This window comes from Molothrus aeneus, chromosome 28, assembly GCF_037042795.1.
Source record: "Molothrus aeneus isolate 106 chromosome 28, BPBGC_Maene_1.0, whole genome shotgun sequence".
NCBI classification, from domain to species: Eukaryota; Metazoa; Chordata; class Aves; order Passeriformes; family Icteridae; genus Molothrus; species Molothrus aeneus.
In genome coordinates, this window is record NC_089673.1 from 166,114 (window position 1) to 193,828 (window position 27,715).

Sequence of the window (27,715 nt, forward strand, 5' to 3'; positions counted from 1 at the left end):
AGCGCCGGAAGCGGAAGCAGCGCCGCGCGCTCCGACCCGAAGGAGGACTGCGGGCGGCGGTCACGTGGGAGGAGCGATCAGGTGAGGCGGGCCCGCCGGAACGTGACGGGGAAGGGTCCTGCAAACGGCTTTGGGGAGTTTACCTCGCATTCCAGGGAGTTCCGGAACGGGACAGGCTGCAGGGGACCACAGGGCTTCCTCTGCTCCAGCCTTCCTGCTCCAGTAGGGTCATTCCAGAGTACATGGTACAGAATCCTAGAATGGTTTGGGTGGGAAGGGACCTTAGAGACCACCCAGTGCCACCCCTGCGATGGCAGGGACACCTTCCACTGTCCCAGGGTGCTCCAAGTTCTGTCCAACCTGGCCTTGGACACTTTCAGGAATCCAGGGGCAGACACAGCTGCTCTGGGCACCTTGTGCCAGGGCCTGCCCAACCTCACAGGGAGGAATTTCCTCCCAACATCCCAGCAAATCCTGCTCTTTCAAATTGAACCCATTCCCCCTTGTCCTCTTACAACGAGGTATAATGGGTTCAAATTCGAAGGATTTGAATGGATTACCCAGGACTGCCTCCAGACAGTTCTGGAGTATCTCCAACAATGAAAGCTTGACACCTCTGGACAATCTCATCCAGTGCTTGGTCACTGCACAATGATGAAGTTCTTTTGGATGTTCAGCTGGAACTTCCTGGACATCAGTTTGTGTCTGTTGACTCTTGTTCTATTGCTCAGCACCTCTGAGCAGAGGTGCTCCATATTATTGGCACCTTTTTAGATATTTATTTATTTGGCCTTCTGGGAAGATGAAGGAGGAAGGACAGAAATCGAGGAGGCCACCAGGATGATCAGAAGGATAGAACACCTCTTGTACCAGGAAAGACTAAGAGAGTTGGATTGTTCAGCCTGGAGATGAGAAGCTCTGGGGTGACTTAAATGTGGCCCTTTCTGGTACCTGAGGGAAGTCTCCAAAAAAGATGGAGAGCAACTATTGACAAGGGCTTGGAGTGACAGGACAAGGGGGAATGGCTTCACACTGACAGGGGGCAGGGTTAAATGGGATATTGTAAGAAATTCTTCCCTGTGAGGGTGGGCAGGCCCTGGCACAGGGTGCCCAGAGCAGTTGTGGCTGCCCCTGGATCCCTGGCAGTGCCCAAGGCCAGGCTGGACGGGGCTTGGAGCAGCCTGGGATAGTGGAAGGTGTCCCTGCCATGGCAGGGGTGGCACTGGATGGGCTTTAAAGACCCCTACAAACCATTCTGTGATTCTGTAATTTTGTTCATAGCGTGCAAAGGGAGGCACAGGGTGACTTTCCAAATTTTGGGGGGCATCTTTCTGCAACACTTGAAGGAGTCTCCATCCATCCACACTGGCTGGTGCTGTCTCTGAGCTCCTGTGGGTGGCAACCAGAAGACAAAAGTGAGAGACATTGGCTTGTGAAACAGCCCAGCCCCACTCAGCACCAGCTGCTGCACCCATGGCTTTGGAGGCACCTGGAACCTGGGGAGTTTAAACTGCACAGGGGTGTGACATGCCCGTGGTGGCACTTCCAGCAGTGCCTTTGCAGAGCAGATGGCAGCCATGCAGATGCTTCTGGATGTGTAACCAGAGAAAAAGCTTTTCTGGAAATCTCATCTTGGGGCCCCTGTATTTTGTTTATGTTGTTATATAAGGCAGAAATACCCCAGTAGAGAGGGGCACTTCCCTCTCTGTCCCACAGAGGCAACTCCCCTGATAATCTGAAACAATTCTCCTGAGGCAGAGTTGCCAACTCCACCCATTTCCCAAGGACTTTGAGGTGGAGGATTCCTCTGGTAATTGTAGCTGCCTGAGTAATTTTTCCTATACCTCGTTGTAAGAGGACAAGGGGGAATGGGTTCAATTTGAAAGAGCAGGATTTGCTGGGATGTGGGCTGAAGAGGAGGAGAGTGGTTAGAGCTGTGACTGAGCCTTGTCCTGCTTTCAGAGAGCTCAAAGGGAGCACAGATCTCAGCAGCCTTGAGAAGATCTCGACAAGTTATGCCATGGGGATCCACCCCTATTTTTCACACTGCTGGTTAGGTATCTGGCAGGGAGGACAATTCCCTGCAGTTTATCATTAGCCAGAAAAGGTAAGGTTGACTCTTTCTATGTTCCATCTGGTAAGGGAAGAGCTTGGCCTCTGCTCTTGTAGCCAGGAACATCTGAAACAAACTGGAAAAAGGGAAAAAGTGAGAGTCTGGACTAAATCCAGAGACAGAAATCCCCATCATAGCATGATGCCTCTGTGGCACCTGGAGGTACAAAAATAAGGCATTAGACCCTGCTGGGACAGGAGAGGATGACTTTACTGCTGGAGGAGCCATCAGTCCCTCGCCACCAGAGACTTGCTTCCATGTTTATCCCATGTGGGTGGGAGCCACTGCAATATTTTAAGGGAATCAGTGGCCTCATGTTAACATCACTTCCTTGTCATCTGACAAGCGCCAGTACAGGCATGCAGGAGGCTTTTAACTAATCTGTTGGTTTCCAAAGATTTCTAGGTTTCCTCCAAGGAAAAAGACCTAGCCTTACCTTCCTCTGTCCTAAGGCTTCCAGCTTTCCTGGCTGGTCAGGTGAGCCCTGCTGGCTGTGGAGCTCAGGATGGAGTTGGGATCCTGGATGTCACCCTTGTGCTCTAGGGAGTGCCCAGGCAATGTTTGAGTGGAGCAGGGAGTGTTGCCAGCACTCCAGGGAGATTTCAGGCTTTGGGAGTGACACCAAAAGGGCAGCTGGAGAGACTCCATCCACAGAATCCAGACCTGACACCTCCCATGGCTCTGGGGTCAAGTGAGTCTCCTCTGTGACCAGATCAAAGCCCAGATTGTCCACAATGGTTGTGCTCTTTGTAACAAGAAAGTGTTGGAAAACTGCCCTGCCTACTGGCAGTCAGCACAGAGAGACTTGCCAAAAAGATGTTATTAATAATAATAATAATAATAATGGTGTCTCCTTTGCCTTTCAGCCACTCCTTCCATCTCAGGACCTGAAGAAATGTAGCCACAATAATACAATGAAACTCCCTCCCTCCCAGCAGGGCTGGATGCTGAGGACAAAGAAGATTAAATTACCTTTCCATGGCCACTCATAACCCATCACTTCCTTCAATGCTCCACCAAGCATACAGACACAGGCCTTTCTCTTATACCCTGCTGAGGGGTGGCACTGCTGAGACACACCGAGTCCACACTGTGCCTCTCTGCCATATAATGCAAAGCAAAAATTCAACCCAAGATGAAGGGGAGTGCAGAAATAGAGAGAATTTAAGCTGTTCTGAGTGCATGGTGTGTCCCACGCCAGAGTGACCCAAAGAGAGTTGCAGAGACCCAGCAGCCTCCCTGTGTTTCTGTTGCTGGGTAGCTGAAGGAGAGGCCAGGTAGGAGCAGAGAGCAAGGAGGCGAATGCCAGTCCTCTCCTGTGGTGTGTCCTGGGCTTCCTGCAGCTCCTCGCTGGCTAAGGGGATAGCTGGAATCGACATTGTGGATGTCAGCCATGTCCCCAGGACTGTGGGGAAAGGTGGAGTTAGTCAGTGGGGAGATATCATAGTCATGGAATGGTTGGGGTTGGAAGGGATCTCAAAGACCATCTCATTCCACCCACTGCCATGGGCAGGGACATCTTCCACTCAACCAGGTTGCTCCAAGCCCTACTCAACCTGGCCTTGAACCCTTCCAGGGATGGGGCAGCCACAGCTGTTCTAGGCACCCTGTGCCAGCACCTCCCTACCCTCGCAGGGAGGAATTTCTTCCCAATATCCCATCTAACCCTGCCCTCTGGCAGTGGGAAGCCATTCTCCCGTGTCCTGTGACTCTAGGCCCTTGTAAAAAAGTCTCTCTCCATCTTTCCTGTCAGCTTCTTCAGGTAGTGCAAGGTCACAATGAGTCACTCTGAAGCTTTGTTTCTCCAGGCTGAACAATCCCAATTCTCTCAGAAAATATGTTTGAGGAAGGGGAGCCCAAAATACAACAATCTAAATTATTCTGTGATTTTGTGCCAAGGAAAACGCAACATTTTGGCTTTTTGTTTTTAATTCCAGCTCTTTCTTCTCTTCTTCTCCAAATCTTAAGTTTTCTGCCCAGCAGATGCTCCAGATCCTGAGCTATCCTGAAGTGCTGATGCTCACCATCTACAGTCATGCCCTTCAGTATCTCCTGGAGACTCTGTTCTGGAAAATGGATTTCCATTGAGAGTGTTGGGACTTCAGCACTCCAACATTGACCTGCTTCCCTAGAATTAATTGGGAGATGTGTTTCATTTCAGAAAATTCCCTAGACACGTAGAAAACCACTTTCTGGGTTGTGAGTCAGACAAAATGCACCTTTTGTCATCTTCTGTCTGTATTGGAAGTGCTTTGCTTATTTCTGGGGTTTATTAACAGAAAACAGTTTACAAAAGGAGTTGATGGGGTCCAAGGAAAGAGCACTTCAGTGCTTCCAGGAATTAAAGAATTCTGGCCTTAAGTGTTGCTGTAGGAGCTGTGTCAGTGGGATGGGTTTCAGGGTGTCCCCACTCCCTGGAAACCTCCGTGGGGCAAATGTCCCTGTCCAGTGTGGGAGATGATCACTCAGCAACCCAGAAGGTGGAAGGCTTGGGCCGAACGCGTACAGACACCACCATCTAGTGGTGCCGGGCTCCAACAACCTCCATGCAGCCCGGAATCGGCACGTCCCGCACAGTTGGACCTACTACCGCTCCCAAATGGCTTCTCCCAGGGAGCTGAGAGCAACCACAAAGTCGACGCCCTGCCCAAGGAGGGACCTCCGGCTGCTCCCTCTCTACTCCGGCCGGCACAGCGACACTGCCTTGATTTTGGGGGGAAAAGTCACTCCCGACTCCCAACATCTGCTCCTTGTGGTCATGGGCTTGATCCTGCAAAGAGCCGTGCCCCCTGGCATCAAAGGCAGTGAACTGGGATAAACTGGGGTCTTGCCTCATCCCACAGCTCCATGGAAGTCTCCTGCCTGAATAGCATATGTGGAATCGTTGGAATTTGTCCAGTGGAAGCAGCCCCAGGCAGCCTGAGGGGAGCTCATCCTGCTTCTTGATGTTGCAGCCAGGCTCTGCCTTTGCCTGAGTCCACTGGCAGACAAAATGCTCAGCCTGGGGCCAAACTAAGCTGGGCCTAACTCCACTCAAGCCCAGATTCCACTTGCGTGCTGGAATCAACCACTAAGCCCATACCTGGCACAGCTGGGGACACTGAACACTGCCCAAGGTGCCTGAATATAGTGTGGGTTGGGAGCACCTGGTAGCACGGGGCATGTATGGGGTGTCAGAGACCCAAGCAAACAGGATGTTGCATGCTGGGGTTCACTCCTCTTGCATGGGAGTGAAGTGCTGCCAGTACCATAGTCTGCAGTGGACTTTGGCCCACCTTGTGCCCCCCAACTTGTTATTGACCCTAAGGAGGGAACCAGTAACAGAGCAGAGACCCCCATGGGGGTCCCACAGCCCTGTTTGCCCTGGTTCTGCCATCTGTCAACCCATCTCATCTCAAACCAGCTCCCCTAGTTTTGTTGGGGTGTCAGGGGCTGCCCTCAGGGCAGAAACCTGGGCACAGGCTGGGGACCACTACTGATAGTAGTCTGAGTGGTGTTTGTTTTTTTTTTTTTTTTCCCTGGTTTTTGTTTGTTTGTTATTATTTTTATTTTTGTCATGTGAATCACTGGAACTCTAGTGCTGCCCATCCATCCCTGGCCCCCCTCGAGGGCTCGGCCCCAGATCCCACCCAGAACCAACTGCTGCCCCTGCTCCCACACTGCTGGGACAGGCCAGCCAGGGAACAGGGACATAGGGCCACCACCAGCTCAGCCAACACACTGCTGGGGCCAACCCCACAATGGGAGCAAGGTCACTGTTGCTTTTTGGGGCAATTGAGGGGAATTGAGCCATGTGCTCTGGCAGGGCAGGGACCAGACAGCAGCACTGTTACAGCCCAGCACTGCCCCTGGGACAGTTCTTTGTTTTCCTCCACAGGAACACACAGCCCCAGGCAGCAGGACATAGCCTGACCCCTGCCTGCTCTTCTGGAACCCTGAGCCACACAGAAGTCCAGGGGTGGTGCAGTTACACAGTCCAAAAAACACAGTAAGGGGAGAGAGATGTCATGACCCTGCTGAAGCAGCTGCTTGCACATCCATGTGTGCTGTGGCATGGGGACAGCAGAGGCAGGCAGGAGGAGCTCAGCACCATCCCAAGGGGCTGACCCAGGCTGCAGCTGGTACCAGCACAGCTGATGCTACACAGAATTGGCAGTGAATGCATTGGAGGGAGGGCACTGCTATGCGGAGCACAGCTATTTACCACCCTGGGTCACAGCAGCACCAGTGACATATGGTTGCAAGAAGAAAGGAGCTGCTGGGCTGCTCGAACAGTGTCCTGAATCCCCAAAGCCAGAGATGGCTCCTGCCTGCTGGCAGCTGCCCTGTCCCAAAGGAGAAGGTCCCTGTGCCCAGAGGGACCGAGACCAGTGCAGAAGGGGACTCCAAGCATGCAGAACTTCACCAGCACACACTGTGGAGGAGAGCACAGCTCAGCATGTGGTTCAAGCAGTTGCTCCTGAAATGCCTGTGGCCTGATGAGCACCAAAGAGTTCACAGACTGACAGAGATCATCCCATTTCTCTGTGTTCAGTGTATGGGGGGGCTGGTGGCTTTGCGAGCGACCTGCTGAGGTAAGGACCGAGGTTTGCCATGGAAAGCACATCCCTGCAGTTACAGTGGGGTGACAGACAATAGGGGTTGGAGGCAGTCAGGGACTTGTTAAATCACATGCAGTCATTCACACAGGCAGACACAAACAAGCTCTTCTGTAAACTGGGTTCCAGGAGATCCCATGGATCATCAGCTGATCCCATGGCCAGTGCTGGATGTGGCATCCTTACATGTTCCCACGGTATGTAATGTTGGTGAAGGTAGATGTGGCCTCTTTATATAAAGGGTTATGGGTCTGGGGAAAGAAAGAAGATGAAAAAGAGCATCATCACTTTGTGCTTGGCATCAGCATTTGTTCTGCTTAACATCTGGGGTAACTGAGGCACTGTCTCAGCATGGAGTAGTGGATCCCTGTCTCCACCCAAGGCTTTGGATGAGCAGTTTAATGGCTCCCCATAAGGTTTCATGGGGCAGAATAGGGAAAAGCTGCTGTGGAGGAAAAGAGAAGCAGCAGGAGCTCAGGAGGAGAGAGACCTTTTGAAAGAGCCTCCCATCCCATCCCATCCCATCCCATCCCATCCCATCCCATCCCATCCCATCCCATCCCATCCCATCCCATCCCATCCACCATCCCTTCACTTTGTAGGGGGTTAGGAGATGGAGGATAGGTGGGGGACAGGTATCAGTGCTGTCCCAGCCCCCTCCCTTGTGCTCAGGGTTCCTCAGTGCTTTCCAGCATCCTGTGGCAGGAGGGACCTTCTGCCTCACTCATGGGATGGAAACACTGCTGTGAGCAGTGAGTAAGGGGGTCATGCTGCTGACAAGTGCTTTGGATATGCTGGAGGGGGGAAAATAACCTAGGACATCTCCTATCACCTGTGCACAGCCCCTGGGACCACAGCAGGCTCAGGGAAGGGGTGTTCTGGCTGGCAGTGTCACCTTGAGTCCTGCCTGGGACACTATCCCAGGCTTTAGAGAGGAATGGGACAAGCTGGCCCTTAAGGACCATGTCACGGGGACAACAGACAGCAGCTGGGCTCTCATTCCAGGAACACTGGGATCTGGATCCCTCAAGGCAGAGGCTGTGGGGTTTTGGGACTCCTGCCCAGCACACCCAATCCACTGCTCCTCACCGTGTCCCACTTGGCCCTGGCCTTCTCCTCCTCGAAATGGGCGAACTCACGGCGGTCGTGGATGGTGATGAGGAGCTTCCATATGAGCAGAGCAGCAAGGCCGATGAGCAGGATGGCACCTGTCACTGAGAGCAGGACCACCAGGACGTCTGGCCCCTTTGGACAGTCTGGAGCAGAGAGGAAGGCAGGGTTGCGGGGAGCTCAGCAGACCCAGGGCAACTTCAGGCAGCTCTGGGGCTACCTAGCCATGTGTACATGGAGCTCCTTTGGTCTCAGGAGGGCATCATCCTCCTCTGCCAGCAAGCAGGAGCCTCTACCCTGAGCACAGCAGGCTCTGTGAAGGAGGATCCCATCCATGGGGCACCTGTGCCAAAGTACTTGAGCACCTGTCTGTAGGGTGGGGGTCTGCACCCAAGCCTGGAGCTAGACCAGGGGCATCACAGGTCCCACCTGCAGTGGGGGATGACACCAGAGACCAAGTCCTTGTGCTTGTGAAGTTTGCCCAAAACCACCAGCCCACTGACACCCCCCCAGCCTCTGGCTGTGTGTCAACACTGAATTGACAAATGGGGGCAGAGAGATGCAGTGTGAGCCTCCGCAGCTCCTGCTCCCCCTGCACAGTGCCCCGGGCCATGTGGCCACCCCAGCCTTCGCCCTGCCTCTCCTCTCCCATCTGGCTGTGGGGCTGGGAAGTGTGGGCTGTACCCTGCCCATAGCAGACAGCTGCTGTGAGAGCTGTTGGCTGCCTTCATGGCCCTGCTTCTGAAGGATCTGCAGCCACACAGCCCCAGGCTCAGCTGAGGTCAGTGGAGACCCCGGGGCTGCTGATGGGAGTCTCCTCTTATCTGCTTCCCAAGAAAAATCACCCCCACAAAGTCAACACAGGATGAGGGCGGTGGGAAGGTTGAACCCCCATCCTTGGTCTCAATGAGGGGATGAAATAACTTAGGAAATGTGATACCTGAGAGGCAGGAAATCATGGCCCGCTGGCACTGAGCAGGGGACAAAGAAGTTCTTTAATCCCTCTCAGCCCCCAGCCATGGTGCCCCATGAGCCTGGCTGGAGTGGGAGGTACAAACATTCCCCCCTGCCCCTGTCAGCACAGAAACCCAGCACAGTACATTCTGCAGTCCCCAGCCTAAGCATGGCAGCTGGGTCTTACCAGGCTCCTCGATGACATAGAGGATGGACTTGCCACTGGAGTCCTCGTAGTACTGGAACCTCATCACACAGTCATTCTCATCCTTATAGGTGCAGTTCACAGCATCCTTGCCCCTGTCACCTGCCAGAGGGAGAGGCTCAGAGTCCCCATGCTGAGGGGTGCATACACAGAGGGAAAGCATGTGGCATATGCAGCCCCCTGGATTTCCACATATTAGGACAGGGGTTGGGTCTCCTCTTACTCAGTTCCTGCACCGTCTCAATGTCGTCACGGCACATGCGGCTGCAGGACTGCTGCTCCACTAGCTTTCCCCGCTCAAACTTCTTGCATTCCACACAATCCCTGTGGAAGAGGAGGGAGGTTCCATGAGCTTTTCCAGGTTCTCCTCAGGCAACTGTCACACCTTTCAGTTTCAGGTTGTGGAAATCACAGCAGTCCCAACCCTACTGGGCTGCAGATAGTGAGAGCTCCTGCCACCAGTGCTGCAAGCTCCATGATGGGATATGACCCTTCTCAGCTCTCTGCCAGCTTCCCTGAATTCCACTGAATATGACCTATCCCAGCTCTCTGCCAGCTCACAATGAGGTATGACCTGTCCCAGCCCTCTGCTCTTTCTCACTTTTTGATGGTGCAGGCATCCGGGCAGGTGGGGCACTTCTCGCAGGTGTCTCCGTAGGAGCCAGGCTGGGTGCACTCGCAGCGGCCGCACACGCAGGAGCCGTGGCCGCTGCACACCAGCCCATTGCTGGACATGCAGGTGTCAGTGCGCGTGGTGCAGTTGCAGTAGTCTCCCGTCCAGTCTGAGTTGCACACACAATCCCCACAGCTGCACTGCCCATGGCCTGGGGACAACCAAAAGGCATCAGAACTCTAAGTATCTCCACAGAGCCTGTTAGCAATTCCCCATATGGATGCGTATGATCCAGAGGTGCAACTCATCCTCTGTGGGCACTGCAAGGCAGACCGGCCACCTAGGACAACTCCTTTGCACTGTCCTTGGGGTGGGAGAGTGCAAGGTGTGAGAAGCTGACACCAAACCCAGACCTTCGCCATGTGCCCAACACTCCTCTTATCCCACCCAAGCAAGAACAAACTCCCACATTTCAGGCTGAGCTGCCCCAGCTCCAGCAGCGGCAACTGGAGATGCTCTATCAGATCTGTCTCTGAGCAAGTCAAGTTCTTTCTGTGGCTTTTCATTTCAGATTGAATCAGGACATCTGGTCAAAGCCCCCAAGTCTGGCTCCTTTCTCAGGCCTGGACCAGACAGGGAAAGCTGACTGCTGGGAAAAGCCCAACACACGTTCACTGAGACTGGTTTAGTCAGACAGACAGACAGGCATGCTCAAATCCTGCCAAACCCTGGAGCTATTTGGATTGTGGTTTATTTCAGCTCAAAGACGAGACACAGCAAGTGGTGGAAACACTGTGGACCTGCAGGCGCTGACCTGTCCTGAGCCCTGAGCACAGTGGGAGGAACACGTTGGGAATGCTGCTCCTGGCAGGGGATCGGCTGGGCACTGTCCCAGCCATGCCCTTGGAGGCACCAGTATGTGAAATAAATGTATAACCCCATTAATGAGGAACTAGGGCTGAGTCACAGGAAAATAGTGCCACACTGGGTGACAAGGCATGGAAACAGACGGGTAGGCTGGGGAGAAGTGGCTCAACGGGGTCAGAGAGTTCAGGTTAATTAACAGCCCACCCTGGCCAGGAGCAGCTCTTCATCATTGCCCTTCATCCACCCTGGGGACCTGCATCCCCTGTTCAAACAGGAACAGGCTCCTTGAGGACACTGACTACTCAGGGTGGGGGAAACCCAGCGTTTCCACCTCCTTTATCAGCAGGCTGTTAAGATAAAGGATCAGTCTGAGCAGCACAGAGGCAGTGTGAGCCATGAAGTTGGCCTGAGGGGCAGGTGGGATAGCAAAAACTCAATTTGGGGACATCAGGGAGCAAGAATCGAGTGTCATCTGGCCCCAGGTTTCACCTCATCCAGGCTGGGCTCCAGGAGTGGAATCAGCTTTGGCCACTGATGTTTTCCTGGGGATTTTGGGGATTTCAGCAGGGAAGTGGTGTCTTTTTCTGGCACTCTGTTAGCAGCCACCTATCCTGGGCTTACAGAGGGAGGCTAGGGTTAGGAATGGGAGTGGCTACCCCTCTCCCATTCCCCCCTTAAATCAGTTTTGGGGTGCTTTGCTCCTGGAGACGATGTGCCACAGTTTCATGCCTCATTCCTACGCACTGTCATCTCTCTCACATCCCTTAAATACATGAGATGGGCAGAGCACTGCAATTCACTCAGACCTTCAGTGTTTACTGGAGATGTGGGTGGAAGGAACCTTAAATGAAGGTTCCTGGTGGGTAAGAGGCCCTGGCATATCAGGACATTTGGAACTGCTGTTGGGATGGGGTTTCTGTAGGAGGGCTTCTTCCCTGGGAGAAGAACTAGAGAACCCAAGGACCTGGTCCTCTCTTTCCAGTACTGAGAGCAGCTGGACTGGAGAGGGGGAGTCTGGGAGCATGTGGCAGAGATGAATATTAAGGAGGGGAGATGTTGTAAGGCCAGCAAAGAAGGAGGACTTACTTCCCCCACTTTTGCCAATATGAAGTCTTCCAGAACTGGGTGGAGCATAAAACCCACCTCTCCCCACCCTTCCCCCTCCACCCTAGGGTTTCCTCCTGCAGAGCAGTACATCTGATGTGTTTGAGCTGTATGGTTCAAGCAAGTTCCCTGCTCTGTACACCCCAGAGCTGCTTCACTTGGTCCCCACTAAGCCTCCTTTTTAACCTTCTAGCCCATCCCCACTCCCAGCTCTCAGGAACAGGAGGTGGTAACAGTGGCCAAAAAGGTAGTAATTCCCCTTGCATCACTTCAGACCAGGGCTGGTGCAAGGAAAGTCATGGCTGAACAAGTCAGAGGTGGGGACAACTCACAGGACAAGCCCCAAAATGACTGGTGTCTCCCTTGCCCAGGATCTCAGGCAGCCTAAACAGCCCCAAGCCCAGCACTCACCCGAGCACATCTGGCCCTTGAAGCGAACACAGGAAAAGTCGTCACACTCGCAGTACTTGCCCGTCACCTTCCCAAAGTCGCTGCTGTGGCACACGCACTGCCCGCAGATGCACTCGCCACGCTGGCTGCACAGGGGCTGGCCTGGCCAGGGGCTGCAGTTGTCCTGCTGGGAGGGGTTGTACTCCTCCTCCGAGCACTCGCAGTGGGAGCCCAGGCGCCCGGGGTTGCAGCGGCACACGCCGCACTCCAGAGTGCCATTGCCATGGCTGCAGGACGGGCTGTTGCTCTCGGCGTGGCTCTCACAGGAGCACTCGCAGTCGAAGTTCACCACCACCGTCAGGCTGTCCTTGAAGCCCACAGGTTTGATGGTGAAGGATTTCTGCTGCTTCTGGGGGCAGCCCCGCACTTTGGCCTCGATACTGAAGCTCACCTGGAGGGCAAAGGTGTGTCTGGATGTCAGTACCTGCTCCAGTCCATGCTCCTGCTTAAGGAGCTCAGAAATGGGAGCCACCAGGTCTCTTTGGGCTCATCAAAGTTTATCAAAGCTGTCCCAGCACAATGTGGGCTAGATAATGTGCTTGCCACAGTAACCAGGAAAATTTTAGGTTCAATATTAGGAAAAATTTCTTCACTGAGAGGTTTGTCCGGCTCTGGCACCGGCTGCGCAGGGAAGAAGTAGAATCACTGTCCCTGGAAGTGTTCAAAAACCTGTAGATATGGTGCTCAGGGACATGGTTTAGTGGTGGACCTGTCAGAGATCAGTTAGTGGTTGGACTTGATGGTCTTAGAGGGCTTTTCCAACCCAAATGATTCCATGTTCCCATGCCCTGTGGGCAGCAGCTCAGGCTGAGCTAGAGAGATCAGAGTTTGCATCCAGCAGATTCAAAAAAGCATTCTCCTCCTTGCACCCACCCTGCTGGACCTCTCTCTCTCTCTAGTGCTGAGATTCCAGGGTCCGTGTCACCTGGGAGGTCATGGGACAAGCAGATGGTGCTGGTGCAGAGCAACAGATGACCTGGCAGTGCTGCTACATAGAGGGGAGAAAAGCCAAGCCCATGAGTGGGATCCTCACCGTGTCCCCGATCTTGAGCCCCATGCAGGACTTGAGCCCAGGGATGACCTCGTTGTTGAGGCAGGTGGCATTGAAGGTCAGGGACAGCTCTTCAGGGAGGTCACGCACCTCCAGCTCCACTTTGGAGCGGATTTTCTAGGGAAGGAGACAGGACTGATGAAGACACAGCACAGGCTGGGCAGGGCTTAGCCCTGGTGGGGTCCTCCCCTGCCCCCAGCACCACAGTGATGCTCCCATGCACATGGGAAAGGAGCCAAGTGCCCCAAGTCTTTCTCAAGCCTCAGCTATGTCATTCTCTACGGGGAAAAGTTTTCAAGACAGGAAAGGACAGGCATTGAACACAGTGATCTCCCACGCCTGCACACATGGGTGGAAGCAGACAGTCACAGCTGTTCCAAGGAGGATGCTTGGGACTGGGGGAGCTGACAAATCTGTGGGTTGTTGGCAGTGGGAGCAGTGGCTGTTTTGTTATGAAGAGTGCTGTTGTGGGGCCATCACACTGCACACTCACCCCATATGAGTCCACTATGAGCTGCAGGACGTTGCTGGAGTCTCTGGACAAGGTGCCCACGGTTGTGCCTGGGATCAGCTCACTGTAGTTCTGTAGGAGTATCATAAACAAGGTCTGTTTGTTATGGGTAAATGTGCCATGGCTCGGTGAAACCCTGTCCGGGAACATGGGAGCTTTGATAGGACAGACCACCAAGCCATGTCCAGCCATCCATTGTCCACCAGACCCCCAGAAGGGTGGCTTTGCAGCTGGTACCTGGTAGAGGCCAACAACTGTATCTGTCACAGCAAAGATCAAGTTGATGTTCTTCTGTGAGAGTTTCTCAGTCATCAGGCCCAGAGAGGGATAGTCCTGGGGAAGAGGAGAGCTATAGCCTAGGAACATGTACACCCTCCCACCTTGGTCCCCATCATGCTCTCCAACCATGGCTGAAACACCTGTTCCATGCCCAGAGCACCTGTTTGGTCCCCAAGGGATGGGAAACCATCCCTTGGGGACCAAACAGGTGCTCTGGGCTCCACAACCCCATGCCTGGGTCAGGCTTTACCAGTATGGTGGTGGCAGAGTAGAAATTATCCTTGTCGATGTGGCACTGGGCATCATTGGGCTGCACGATGCCAGCCAGCCGCCCGTCCAGTGCGATGTGGGTCTTCGCGTCCGTGGTGAAGACGAGCAGATGGGAAGCATCATTCCTCCAGCCAATTTTTTCCTGCAGCGAAAGGCAGCTCCCAGTCATGTGTCAGCATATGCTGAGGGCAGCCCCATGTGCCAGCACTCCACTGCTGCCTTTGTGCCAGGGGGTCACAGCTTGGCTGTAGAAACCAACCTCTGCATAGGAAACCAAGGCAATTGCTCTCGCAAGGAAGTGCTGTGGGAGTGTGGAGTCTGGAAGGGGGGCATGGGCTGCTTGTAGGTGAAAGATGAGTTTAATAGGTTAGAGTGTTAATCACCATGGTTAATGACACAGGGATGCAAGATCTCCAGCAAAACCAAGGTGAAGGCATAGGAAGTGTTGTCCCTTCTGGACTGGTCACTGCAGGGCTGACATGGGATTGTTCTCGAGCACCTGCTCTGCTCCTCTCCCCTACCGTGATCTCATGAGAGTCCTTCTCTTCCCTTGACTATTGGGCTGGAAATGTCTCACTTGAATGGTCACCCTCTCCAGAAGTCAGTCATACAACAACTCAACAAGGCTTATGATCATGTCTGGGAAGGATTGATTGGTCCCTGCCAATCCGCCTGGCCCAGCCTGGTGACCCTGCCCTGACGGCAGCCAGGCCTTCCTGCCCCTTACATCGCACACAGTGGCCTGGATGATGGCATCGAAGCCGCCCTCAGGAGCATCGCGGTTCCGGGAGACGCTCTGCTTCCGCACCTCCTCGTTGAAGCGAGTCACCTCATCCGTGAGCGACAGGACGTGTTTGTACCCAAACATGGGCAGGCAGGTTTCCCCGATCCTGTAGGAGGAGAGCACTCAGGGCACAGGGCTCATCAGGCTCTTCCAGCTCCCATCCCTGTCCTACAGCCATCCCAACATCCCATGGTCCTGCCCAGGATGTGCTGGAGGGACCCAACGCTCCCCAAGAGCCTGAGGCTGGTGAAGGACCTTTTAAATAAAATTAATGTTGTAGAGATGCTGGGCTCAGGTCAGCCCCCAGCCTCAGTCCTGCTGGGATTTTTAGGAGTCATTTTCTTCCAGCCTCAACATTTCTTTTGAAAACATGATGCAAATTTTTTCCCACAAGAGCTTTCCCTTGATAATGATTTTTATAATTTAGACCTGCTCTTCCTCCCTGTGTCAGCAGAACAGATAGCACTGAGGTTTGAACCCTGTCCAGAATCAGGCACCCACTTTCTCCACTCCCCTCTTTTCCTCCCAGGCTCAACGTCACTTTTCTGCCTAGCCCCCTCCTAGTAGCACAGAGGAACAGGGAATGGGGATGAATTCAGTTCCTAATACCTCTGCCATTCCTTCTTCCTCACACTCTTTCCCTGGTCCAGCCTGTTGTCCTTCCCTTGGGAGACAACCTTTCAAGAACCTCTTAAACACAGGTCTTTTTTATGAGCTTCAGTTCTTCACCAACTCATGTGGATTTCCAGCCACATTGCAGTGGTGTCCCATCAACTTCTGGCCCTTACAGGACTCCCTCAACCTGGACTTACTCATAGCAAGGGTTCTTGATGGCTTCTGGAGGAGATATGTACATGTAGGGGGAAATGGGTTTGTCCACAAAGGCCCCAAAGCCGATGCGTAGGTTGCTGGTGAGCTTACGCATCTCACTGGCCAGTTTTGTGCCCAGGTTCTGGATGTTCCTCAGATCATCCTTCATTGAGTTAGACAGGTCCATGAGGTAGTAGATGTCCACAGGGTAATCTTCCACTTGACGCACTTGGACGTGAAAGACCTGGGAGTCATCTGCAAAATGACAGGGCAGTAGAGTGAGATCTCGTCTCCTGGAAGGGGGAAGGGGGCTCACCACAGGATTAGGGGGGAGGGGTCAGCAAGAACCCAAGGGGATGGTTAAAGCTTTTAGGAGGAGAACATTACCCTTAGACAGAGGGGCAAAGCCCTTAGTCAGGTGCTTGCATAGGAGATGCAAGTGTCCCTGCCCATGGCAGGAAGTGGAACAGCATTGTCTTCAAGGTTCCTTCCAACCCCAAAGCTGTTCTGGAATTCTGTGGCAGATGGGGGTTATGTCTCCTGTTCTCCTAAACTCTCAGTGCTGGGACATGAGCAGATCTTCCTGTCCAGGGCTGACCTCTCAAGATATCCCACAGGAACAGCTGGATGGAGTGAGGGAAACCCCCAGTGTGTGGGCAGCAAGTCTTAAAGGGATCACAAGGAAGGCTGCAAGACTTCTTCGGACTTCTCTGAGCTTCCAAGGACTCTGATAATTTTCTGCTCCCTCCCCCATCCCCATTCCTTTCCTCTCCTCTTGGCTCTCCCAGCCACTTCTGAGAAAATTTTGGTGAAACATTTTCCATTGAAACAAAAACCTCCTTAGAAAGGACCTTCTGGGAAACATCCCAGTTTTGATGACTTCTGCACATATATTAAAAAAAAAGCTGAAAACACTTAGGGTTGACGTTTTCTTTCTTCCTTTTTAAGAGACACAGGTCCTTTCTTCTGATCTTTGAAATGGTTTCTTTGAAACATAACCCAGGGCACAGCTGAAGCCTTGTCAGAACACCTCATATGTTGAGAAGAAAAGGCCTTAACTGAGCTTAAATTATTATTGTTTTCAGATTTCTGTCTAAATCTGCATGCCATGTTCTTTCAGGATGAAGAAAGTTTCAAAATTTATGACAGCCCGAAATGCTCCATCCCCTCTCCAGCTGTGCTGGGAGCCAGGGGTCCCATTTTTGTGCTTAGAAAGCAGCTGTTTGTCCTCATTGAGCTGAAACCATGAGGATTCTGAGCTTGTGGAACATGAGCTGTGACCTGTCCTGCTTGTATCCTTTGTGATTTGGTATTGGTTCATGAGTCAAGGCAGACAACTTATGCCAAACCTTCTTGGTTCCACAGAGATGGTATCAAGCTGGGGATCTCTCCTCTTTATTCCAAGGAACAGGGATTTACAGCACTCAGAGCAGCATACTCACCTTCCTCCTGACAACAACCTCTAGAGCTAGAGAACAAGGGCCACTTAGAAGCTCCATGTCCCAACTGTGTGGGGATTCCTCTGCTTGCTGTCCTTCCAATGGGGCAGGACTCCTCCTGCCCATGCCCAAGGATGTGCACAGAGGCCATGTGCCCTATAGCTTTGCCTCCTGCCTGGCATTCTTGAAACTCCCGGATGCTGGCAAAGGACCAGAGCAGTTAATTTGCTCCAGTCTGCCTGGCTGAGCAGAGCCTGGGATATTACAGGGATCTGGTGGCAGCCCAACCCTGATAGCTGCTCTGCAGCTTGTTAGATATGAGCTGACTTCCACTCAGGCATTCTGAGCACAGAAGCAGTGCCTCAGGTCTGAACAGCTTTATAAAATACCCCATGTGTTGTTTAAGTCACATCCTATCCTGCCCCTCAAATACCTCAGGACTGAGATAAGAGAAAAAACACAGCTATCAGAGAGCTCAGCTGCCCACCAGAGATGTTCTGGAGGATTCTGTGCTGCCGGCAGCCTGGCTTTGTCCCTGAAGGACATGAGACCACCCTGGCCAGTGAGGCAGAGTGATGGTTCACACAGTGCCTGAGCCCTTTGGGTTATTCCCACTGCATGTCCCCCTTCCTACATCAGTCTGCGGGCTCTTACCTGGCCGCAGGTTCAGCTGTATTCTCTGGGGGCTCATCTGGGTGGTGGTGGACCCCCCCGAGCCCTTGTTGCTGAGGGGCCGGTCCTCCAGGATGGTGACGCTGCTGCTGGGGGACTCGATGTGGTCCTGCCTGCAGCCGTTGAGCAGGAGGTTGGTACGCAGGTCACAGCGAGGGGTCGACTGTGCCCAGACCTGTGGGGGAGGGACACAGTCAGGAGCCTCCCAGGACTATGGTGGGAGAAGGAGAAAGGCCCCCACCTTTTCCTGGGAGAACCCCTGCTTTATCACACCTGACTCCAGAAAAGGATCAAAGGCTTCTTGGGGTACACAGTCTCTTGCCTGAGGAAGGCAGCAGACAGAGGGGATTTGGGATCAGCAACTCCTGCTGGAGCAACTCCTGCAGGAGCCCATCAGCCCTTGCCAAGGAATGATGGATAACACATCCCTGCCAACCTCCTCCTGACTCCTAGCAGCTGGAGCCTTAGGTCTGGGTTTTGGCAGAGCTTAAAGGAAATCCTGTCTCTCTGGGATGGCTAGAGGAGGGTGTGGCAGGATGTGAACATGGCAAGCTGGGTAGAGGCAGTGTGGGACTTTTAAAATTATTTATTACTTTGACAAAAGACAAATCACCTTTCCCCCCATTTTTCCAACATGGGCCCTTAGAAATCCTGCCATGAGCAAGAAGTGTGTCCACTGTGGGTGAGCTCATTGCACAGAGCAGTGCTCAGTTCCTGTCTGGAAGTGGATCAGACTTATCTCCAGCTCTCCAGCTTCCTAATGGATGGAGATGACTGGGGAAAGGAGCACCAAAAAAGGAATGAAAGAGTCCAAAGGCACTGGGGCTGTGGGAAAAGCCTTGAAGAGCCTGTCAGGGGTAGGAAGCACAAAGTGTGGAGTCACGGTGAGCTCCAGCCTTGTCCCTCCTTTCCTAGAAAGCTTCTGGTTCCTTGTTCTTATCACAGAACATTCAGGACGGTTCCTACTCCTTTGGTTGCTTATGAAGACAAATATAGGAAGAATTTCTCTCCCAGCCCAACACCGCTGTGATCAGCTGCCTCATGTTCCTGCTCAGGGAGCACCCACCCTCCCCTCCAAAGGGATTCTTTATCTCCCTCCCTCAGCCCAAATCTTTCTGTATTAGAGTCCTCCAGCAGAGGACCACCACAGCCTCTTCCTGCAGCAAAGGGAGGTGTCACAAGTCCTGGTGGGGCTGGTTCAGTGCCCTCCCTGCTCCTGGAATGCTGGAATCCACTGCTGAGCTTTCTAATGCTAGAGAAGTTCCTGTGCAGGATATCAACTGCCATGAACTCTGTTCAGGCTGGTTGAACCCAGGGATGAATTTGTATGTTTTATGCAAACAAGTAGAAAAACACAAATGGTGTCAGGAGGCCCTGGCTGGCCCACAGCCCTCTGGAAACTGTGGCCAAGCAATAGCCAAAAAATACATCAGCAGGCGTGTTCCTACCCTGCTCCGCCTGGGCAGTGTGCTGACAGAGAGGAGGACGAGTCATCCCTCCAAATTAGCTCCCTCAAACCCACCCACCCAGCCATAAGCTTACTCCACAGGGCTCCCTGCTGTGGGAAGGGGTGGCTAGTTCACTCCAGATCCCATCAATCACCATGTACATTCCTGTCCCAGTCAGGGAAATCACTGGAAAAATATGCGGATGAAAAGCATGCTGGGCAGGTGGGTTTTAACCATGGTGCTCAGTGATACCTGAAGATTGTAGGGAGCTCCCAGGACCTAAGAGGCCTCATGGCACCTTATGGGATTAGCAGCATCATTCCTGCTGTGAGATTTCCATGGAGAGCGTTTAACCCTAGGGCTGCATCCTTCCCCTTTCTTTGGAGTCCTAAATACAGTGACTGACTGAAGACTTACAGGAGCCTCCCCAACAACAAAAACTACCACAAAAGTGGGACATTTGGCTACAAGGCCCTGGCAGCCCCCAGTCTGTTTTTGACCCTGGGCTCTGTCACTTTGCCGACGCAACAACTGGGGCATAGCCCTAGTTAGGAGTGACCTGGAGACAGCCCAGGCTTGCTGGTGACAAACTCACAGCACAGGGATTTCATCCATGAGAAACCCATTCCCTGTCAGCACAGCCCTGATGGCACCAGCTCCCTACAGGGAGATGTGTGCACCCTCTCTATCCCAGCCATCCCACAGCCCTTCCCAGAGATGCTCGCCAGCTCTCCCTGCCCCGTCCCACTGCAGAGCGGACATCTGCTCACACTCCCTTCAGAATGGGAAACATGATTATTTTATCCCAATCACTGCCTCCAGAGCTGATTAGTGAGGGCAGGGTCAGGCAGGGCTCTGGCAGAGCCAGTTCCATCCCTGAGCTCCCAGGCGGGAAGCCTGTGGGAATTTGCATATTCCCCAGGGTATCTCTGTTTTCATCTCGGACACAACCACATGCAGCATCAGCTTCTCTGCAGGACAGCTCGTGGGAGCACTCAGAGCACAGACACCTCCACAAATTAAGCTAAAACCTTCCATCAGCTTCTCTAAAATCCAAATCTGGTCCAGTCCAGCCTCCAAGAGACCCAGAGTGGGTGACATTTTGGGTGGGTGAGACCCTGAAGGATCTGCTACAATAATCTCCAAAGGGACTTTAGAGATTTGTCTCAGTGTTACAGCTTGGCTGGCTTTTTCCAAAAAAGCAGATGAGAACATCTATTTGTTGGTAAGAGTGGTCAAGGTTTTTGAAAAATAAATAAAACTCAACTCTGCTCTGCATCAATGCTCGGCGGGGTCAGTGACCACAAGAAACCACAATGAAATGCTTCTCCAATCCAAAACCAGGACGGAGCAGGAGTAAACCATCTCCACAGGCTCCTTGGGAAGGCAGTGTGAGTGGAAAAGGGCTGTAGTGGGAGCAGAACGAGCACAAATATGGGCACTGTCCCTTTAAAAACTAGGGGTGGGGGGGTGGGGGCGCAGTATCAGAACCCTCCCCCACCCTAGGGAAATTAAACAAACCCACAGAAAAAACCCTCATTTGCTAAATTAAGACAACGTGGTCCAGATGTTGGAGGCAGAGTTGATGAGCACAGTGCACAGCCCAGCTCTCCGGGGGCTGGGTCTAGCAGCAGGACGGCTCCCTCACTCTTGCCCGGCAGCGCAGCTCAGAGAGGAAATATTTCCTTTTTTGGAAACCTTTGCTGTTCTGGAGGAAAAAAACCCCATCACGGCTCCCTCTGCACCGTCAAGCCACCAGTGCAGACCAGGATCAGCGGCTGGGAAGGAAGAGCCCAGCCCAGCCCAGCCACCATTCCCCTCGAAGGGGGGAATGGAGAGGGAAGCCCTTATCAAGCTGCATGTTTCAGCCACTCCTTGCGGGAGATAAGATGGGCACAAACATCTTTATTCACACCACATGCCAAGCATCAGATCTGATGGGCACAGCAAGCCAGAGGCCTCCCCTCTAGATATGCATTGATCCCAAAGCATTAGACAATTGCTGGCATGATCCAGCAGCCCCAGGTCTTTTCCAAGTCCCAGCGGGCATTATGGGCACAGATGCAGCTGATATAAGTGGGTCTTTAAGGACAGAGAAGGAGAAAGCAAGGAAAGCCTTGAAAGTTTCATCACCTCTCCCCATCCCCATCACCTCCCTTGGCTCTGCCCTGGGGCTCCTCTCCCATCCTCTTGGGAAACTCCCTCCTCTTATCCAATGGATTAACCCCCAGGGCAGCATTTTTGGAGGGCAACGTGGCAGATCTGCTTGGCTCTCACCTACCCAAACAGGATGATTTGAGAGCCACAGCTCAGCACTCCCATCCACTTTAGCTTAGTAACCAAAAACAGGCACCTTGTCTTCTCCCCTTATTTCTAATGAAAAAGGCTTTAAACCCAGCCTTTAACTTCCGATGAGTATTTTCAATTCCTCCTTGCAAGCCTTCTAGGCGCCCTTCCCTTTTCACCCCTTCTAGGAATTAGGCTCCTTCAGCCAGTGCTTTACAACAGGTTTCCAAGAAGCAAACCAAAAGTAAGCCAAGTTTTTAAATGTACATTATTTGAAAGATAAAGTGAATTCCTAGTGGAAACACCAACATTTCCCAGCCAGCTCAATGTAGCTCCCACCAACACACCCAGATAAGGGGCATATTTTTGGAGCAGGGCAGAAGTAGTGCCCACTGACCAAGTGCCTTGAGCTGAGGTTCTGAGCCAGGTGCCACCAATGAATCTGTTTAGATACAGGGGGAACAGATGGAGACTGAGCTTGTGGCTGTAACCTACACTTATCCCAAAGGTTCTTCCCTTCCTTTACATCCCTTTCCCTTCCCAGGGCCCTGCTTAGCCCCTAGCTCTTACCTCAGCAGAGCACCAGGCACAGAGGGGACTGACAGCCAGGCACTGCTTGCAGGAGTTCACCCCACGGGTGGTGCAGATGTTGCCCCCTGAAACAGCAAAACAGAGCAATTACAGCCCACAGAACCCAAACTCACATGTGTGCTCAGCCACCAGCTTCTGAGCAACCAGAGCCCCACCAGGGCCCTTCTCTATCCCTTTTCCTACCTGCAAACCCTGGATGTTGCCTCCTTGCTCTCTCCAGCCTGGTATGAGCCTCATCTTGCCCAAGGCTGAGCATCATTCCCTACCTGCCAGCTCCTCAATGGGTCCTCTCACGACCCTGCAGCATCACATGGCTGTTGGAGTGAAGCTCCCTGGCAGGGAGTTCATGTATCCTTGCAGAGAGTCCTGCAGACACTTTGGGGCAGCAGGAGTGGAATGGGTGAATTCCCAAGGGTGCACAGTGATACCCATAGCCCTGTCAGCGATTGTCGCCTCTTCCCATCACCTTGATCCAGGGTGTTGTTGACACCTTGAGCAGACACTAAACTCAGTGGCTGGTTTTGGCTCGGCTTCAAATCCAGGGAAACGAGGGGAGTGAAAGGACACAACTCCAGAAATGTGCTGGTGGTGGTTGTCACCAATGTGCCAGGAAAGCCTGGGCTCTGTCAGTGGCTGTGGGGACTCTGGGAGATACCTGCTGCTACCAGTCCTGAAGATCAGAGGCTGGTGAGCCTTTGGGGTAGAATTAAAGGGCCATAAAATGCCTGTGGAGCCCAGGGGCAGGAGGAGCTCCTCTGACACAGACCAGAGTGAGTGGCCCTGCGGTTTCTGCTGCCAACGGCTGGTGTGACAAGTGGCTGGGACAGCTCTGCCTGGTGTCACTCTTGGTTCCTCCTCCCTCCTTGGCACAAGCATCTTGGCACTTTGAGGATTCCCTAGGCAGAGAAAACTGGAGCCAAGTACCCACTTGGCTGGGACACACTGCAGCCTGGGGAGCCAGGGGGATGCTGGCGGGGAGCAGTGGGCACTAGAGCCTCCCCCTCTGCCCTAAGTGCCCCCATGGTTGCCCAGGGCTGTCTGAGCAGCGTCCCACAACCACAGGAAATGGAACACAAAGCAGAAAGAGGAAATGGTGAAACAACATCATCAGATCTTTGAGCAGAACCACAACCACAGCCCCGTGCACTCCTGCCTGCTGGCATGTAGCCAGGGAGTGTACACACGTGTTCACACCTGTGTGAGTCTATTTGAGGGTGGTGTCCCAGGCTGTGCCAGTCCCAGGGGCCAGCGGCTGCTTGGGGATGTGCCCCAGAGCATCCCCATCGTGCCTCTGACACCTGCAGTTCCCACTTGTCCCAGACTAAACTAAAGACTGAGCCCAAGTGCCTTGCTTAGCACCAGTTTTGGGGCGGCATCGACGCCCAGAGCTCTCATCATACCCTGAAATACCTGGCTCCATGTGAGGATGAGACAGATTTTAAATGTAACATTGCCCAGAAGAGTGACAGGTTAGTCTCCAGTGCTTCCTGCACCTCAGCAATGTGCCAGCAGCAGCACTGATCCTTGGGTGGACAGGGCTAGGAAGAGGGAGGGCAAAGGGCTCTCTGAAACCAATGACAACACCACAGCTCTCGCCGGCTCCTGCTGTGTCCATGTGAAATCCCTCCTGCCCTGCCAAGTGCCGGTGGCTGCAGCCAGAGCACGTGCCATGGATTTATTTGTGCTGTGCCGTGCAGCTGGGAGCCAGCTCAGCCTCTGGGAAACAGAGAGGCACTGCCCAGACAGCCCTCAGGGATAAGACAGCCCTGGCAGCTCCAGGTGCTCTGGACTAAATGCTCAGAGCTGCCAACCCCGGGGCCACTTGCCTAAACACAGAAACAGCTTCCAAATCTGCAGGTCCCGGGGGAGCCCTGGTGCTTTGATATGAGCACCAGGATGACATCCTTGGTTCAGGGATGGGGAGAGGTGCCAAGTACCCACCTGCCACAAGCCAGGGGTATCCCTGCTTTCCACTCTCACATCCTTCATGTAGTGGCCATGTCTAGCTGCTGGCTTATAACTGTGGTTGCTCAGCTCTGCTCAGGCAGTTACAGCACTGAGTACCACCAGCAACACTCCTGGTCCAGGCTCCTGTTCAATGCCAGTGTGGGTTTTGTCCCCTCATGGTGGGTTTTATCTGGTTTAGTCACCTGGCCCTGCCCCAGCACCCACCTTGCTGGGGAAGGGCAGAGCTGACAAGGCCTCCATGAGGGCTCTGGGACATGAGACTCACCAGTCCAAATCCTTCCTCAAACAGGTTTTCCCTGTAACTTGACCCAGTTCCTCAGCCACTCCCTGCCTCAGTTTCCCCTGAGCAGTGTTAACCCTGGTCTCAATGAGATCAGGTTCCACTAAACTCCATGTGGAGGATTCCAGGGTTATGTCTGCTGGCAGAGCCCCAGGGTACCTCCTCATGCCATGAAATCTGATCTTGAGGCTAAGGAGCCCCTTGATCTTGAGACTAAGGACCCTCTGAGCTCATCTGCTCCTCACCATTTGGAACAAACTACCTCCTGCCTGTGTGCAGGTCTTGGCCCCAGGTGGTTTCCTTTCCTCTCCTTCTGCTGCCACCCCAAAGCCCAGGGGTCCTTTATCTGGTGTCCCCTCTCTTTGCTGGGGATGTAAATCCAGTCTTCTGGTGGATTTTGGAATGAGGGCCATAGACCTAGGCAGAGCACTGTCATGGCTGGGGAGCTGCACATGGGATCAGGTGGAGCTACAGCTGGGAAGTCCCTGAGTGAGGGATGCTGCCATTACCAAGGCTGTCCTGGGGTCTGATGTCACATCATGCCACTGTGCATTGCTGGTGGCTTTGCCTGGAGGGTCTCTGGAGGTCTGTATCTGCTCCCAGACACACATAGCCCTGTGGTCCCTATGATGTCCACCACTCCATGACCAAGACTTTGCTGGGGATGGAAGACCCTTCCCTTCCTTGGAACAAATCTCCAGCACTGTACAGGGCCATTCTTGGCTGCATTTCCATGGGGCTGGATGGAGCAGAGCCTTGGCAGTTATGACCATCCAAACATGAGGCTGGTCCTGCTGTGAGCAGGCAACTGCACACCCCACCACGGGGAAATGTTCCTTTTTCAGCATTCCCAGCACTGGTTGCATGGCTGGATGCAGGGATGCAGTGTTGGAAGAGTTTCGTGGTAGCAGGGACCTTGTGAAGATGTGGGAACAAAAGCACAGATGGGTGGAAGTGGAGGATGTGGAGGAGGTGGAGGATGTGAAAGATGGGGAGCATGCTGCAGCTGGAGTCCTCTCAGGTTTTGGCCCTGTGAGTGCCTGGCAGTCCTTCCCAAACTCGGACACTACCTGGCTGTGAGCAGGTCAACACCATCCCAGTACAGCCTATACTAACAAATTTTGTGGTTTTTAGATACTTTTTTTCCCATCTTTGGAGCTTTTTTCCCTAGCCATAAAAACTAATAAACCCAAGTACAAAACCTGCATTTTTAAATTATGATAGCAGCTGCTTTCACTCAATGAGCTGATCCTAAAGACTCTAGTTTTTGAAAAAAAGCAATCCTGAAATACAAGGAAATGGGAGATAAACTGTTCATGATGATGGGAACCACCCACCTGGGGGTGGGCAGAGCTGTGGTCCCGAGAGAGATGAAAGCAGGGAATCCCAGACTGGTTTGGATTGGAAGTGACCTTAAAGCCCATCCAGTTCCACCCCCTGCCATGAGCAGGAACATTTTCCACTAGACCAGGTTGTTCCAAGCCCTATCCAGCCTGGGACTGAATTTAGGGAATTCAATGAAATTCCCAGACGTTCCATGTCTCTGAAACACCCCAGATGTCTGTGGCTCAACATCACCCTGTCCTGACTGGAGAAAATTACTCAGTCCCAGTCTGCAATCAGAGTAACCTCCGAGTGGTGCAGGAGCAGCCACACTTTGTTTTCCCCCTTTGCCAAACTGAGCAAGAATGAGCACAGAGAAAACCTGATAAAGACATTTGAGGAAATTTGATAAAGGTACAAACCACATCCTCTCCAGCCTTTCTGTTGACTAAGTGATAAGGACCTGGGCTTCTTGGCAGATCCCCACCCTACCATTCTGGGGGTGTTTCTTCTTTCAAGCCTCTCCCTTCCTGCCAGCATCTTCCTGGTAATGGGATGCCCCAAACTGAGCACAGGCACCAGAGATATGTGCACAGCCCCAAATTGCAGCTCTATGAACTCAAACTCTTGCAGGGGTTATCCCATGTCCTGTACTAATGGCAGCTCCATCCGGCAGCAGATCAGAGCCTCAGGCTGTTCCTGGGAATTCACTAAAGTCTGGAATTCTTTAGACAGAACAATGTTGCTCCAAACCCCAAGTCTGGCTGTGAAAACAATGTGACCGATTTATAAATCACCATACTGCAGTTTCTAGACTTCCTTTGAGGCCTAGTCACTAGGAACACACCTGGGGAGGAGATAATGCTTTTCCAGGCTTTCCTGTACTTCTGACACTGGAAAACTTTTAAAAAATACAAACTACATTTATCCTGAGATCATATGATGCCAGAAATCAGATTTCTTAAAGAAAAGCATTAAAAAAACCCACGAGAAAAATAACACAGGACAGCAATGTTGACATAAATGTTCCGTCCCCGTCCCCCCCACCCCGCCCTTAAAATGTACTGACACAGGAAGGAATTACCTGACGTGATTTCTCCCAGTGAATTTTCTGTTTATAAAGGACGAAGCCCAAGTCACACCCCAGTCCTTGCATTACAAACCAGTAACCAGAGCCAAACAGAGAGTAGGTAGATCCAGTAAGATCTACCACATGCAGTAAGAATAACCCACAAAAGTATGCCTTGACCCTATAACATCCCTGAGAAGTTCCTAGCCCCGACCCAGACGAAGCCCAACCGGTCTGAGCGGCGCTTCCTATGTGGGAATGCGCTGCAGCTCAGGCTGCCAGCTCCCCCTCCGGGTGATTTTCCCGTGAAATCACAGACCCTGGGAATGCAGAAAGTCCTGGGATTTTTTAGAAGTAACAGGCAACATCTTCACTAAATGGCTATAAACAGAGACAGGAGCGACAGAGTAAGCCTACCCCAGCTGCCAGTAGCGCAGAGCAGGAGGATCCCGAGGGTCACGGAGAGTTGATCCATCTTCTCTGAGCCCCGGGCTGGGGGCACTGCTGGGACCGGCCCCTCACGAGTGATGGGCAGCGGCTCGGGAGTAGCTGGAGGCTTTTAGCGGCTGACGCGATGAATCACAGGGCTGGGTGAGTGACACACATGGCGAGCGAGCGGGCGGCCGGAGGAAACTGCTGCCTCGTCACTTCGGAGTCCGGAGTGTCTCCGCCCGGTCTGCCGCCAGCTCCTTATGAGGTTTTCACTCTCTCGGCTTAAACAAGGACCTAATAAACCCTGGCAGCGAGTCCTCCCTCGACAATGGTGACCTGCAGCCCCGGGGCTCGTAACAGGCTCTTTCCCATAGGCTGTTCCGCCTCGCTTTAATTCCTTACAAAATCTTGCTCACTCCTTCCTTTTATTAACTCTTGAAAGGCAGCTGGTTTTAAACCGCGTCTGAGCTGCTGGAGTTCAAGGATTT

The 27,715-nt window shown here is 53.0% G+C and overlaps 1 protein-coding gene and 1 long non-coding RNA gene across 2 annotated transcripts; one reads left to right on the forward strand and one right to left on the reverse strand.

The window, feature by feature from the left end:
- The first annotated feature begins 5 nt into the window (after positions 1 to 5).
- Positions 6 to 4,474, forward strand: LOC136567453 (uncharacterized). The gene is made up of 3 exons (XR_010785120.1): positions 6 to 81; positions 1,963 to 2,107; positions 2,980 to 4,474. It is a non-coding gene; the product is annotated as an uncharacterized lncRNA (long non-coding RNA).
- A 2,056-nt stretch (positions 4,475 to 6,530) lies between these two features.
- Positions 6,531 to 27,509, reverse strand: ITGB3 (integrin subunit beta 3). Its single transcript, XM_066567073.1, has 15 exons — positions 27,213 to 27,509; positions 22,135 to 22,220; positions 17,813 to 18,005; positions 15,722 to 15,974; positions 14,853 to 15,015; positions 14,106 to 14,267; positions 13,814 to 13,909; positions 13,559 to 13,648; positions 13,048 to 13,182; positions 11,976 to 12,405; positions 9,582 to 9,804; positions 9,204 to 9,304; positions 8,963 to 9,082; positions 7,801 to 7,967; positions 6,531 to 6,962 (listed from the first exon to the last, which is right to left on the reverse strand). The coding sequence occupies exons 1-15, from the start codon at positions 27,268 to 27,270 to the stop codon at positions 6,894 to 6,896; spliced, it is 2,346 nt and encodes a 781-aa protein (XP_066423170.1). The 5' UTR covers positions 27,271 to 27,509; the 3' UTR covers positions 6,531 to 6,893.
- Between the last annotated feature and the right edge of the window lie 206 nt (positions 27,510 to 27,715).

Excerpts from the sequence above, each read along its gene's own strand:
- ITGB3 (XM_066567073.1), bottom strand. The coding sequence starts at position 27,270 with ATGGATCAACTCTCCGTGACCCTCGGGATCCTCCTGCTCTGCGCTACT. Across the intron at positions 13,649-13,813 it reads CAGTTGTTGGCCTCTACCAG|AACTACAGTGAGCTGATCCC; the intron begins GTACCAGCTGCA and ends ATACTCCTACAG. Across the intron at positions 13,183-13,558 it reads TCATAGTGGACTCATATGGG|AAAATCCGCTCCAAAGTGGA; the intron begins GTGAGTGTGCAG and ends CTCCTTCCCTAG.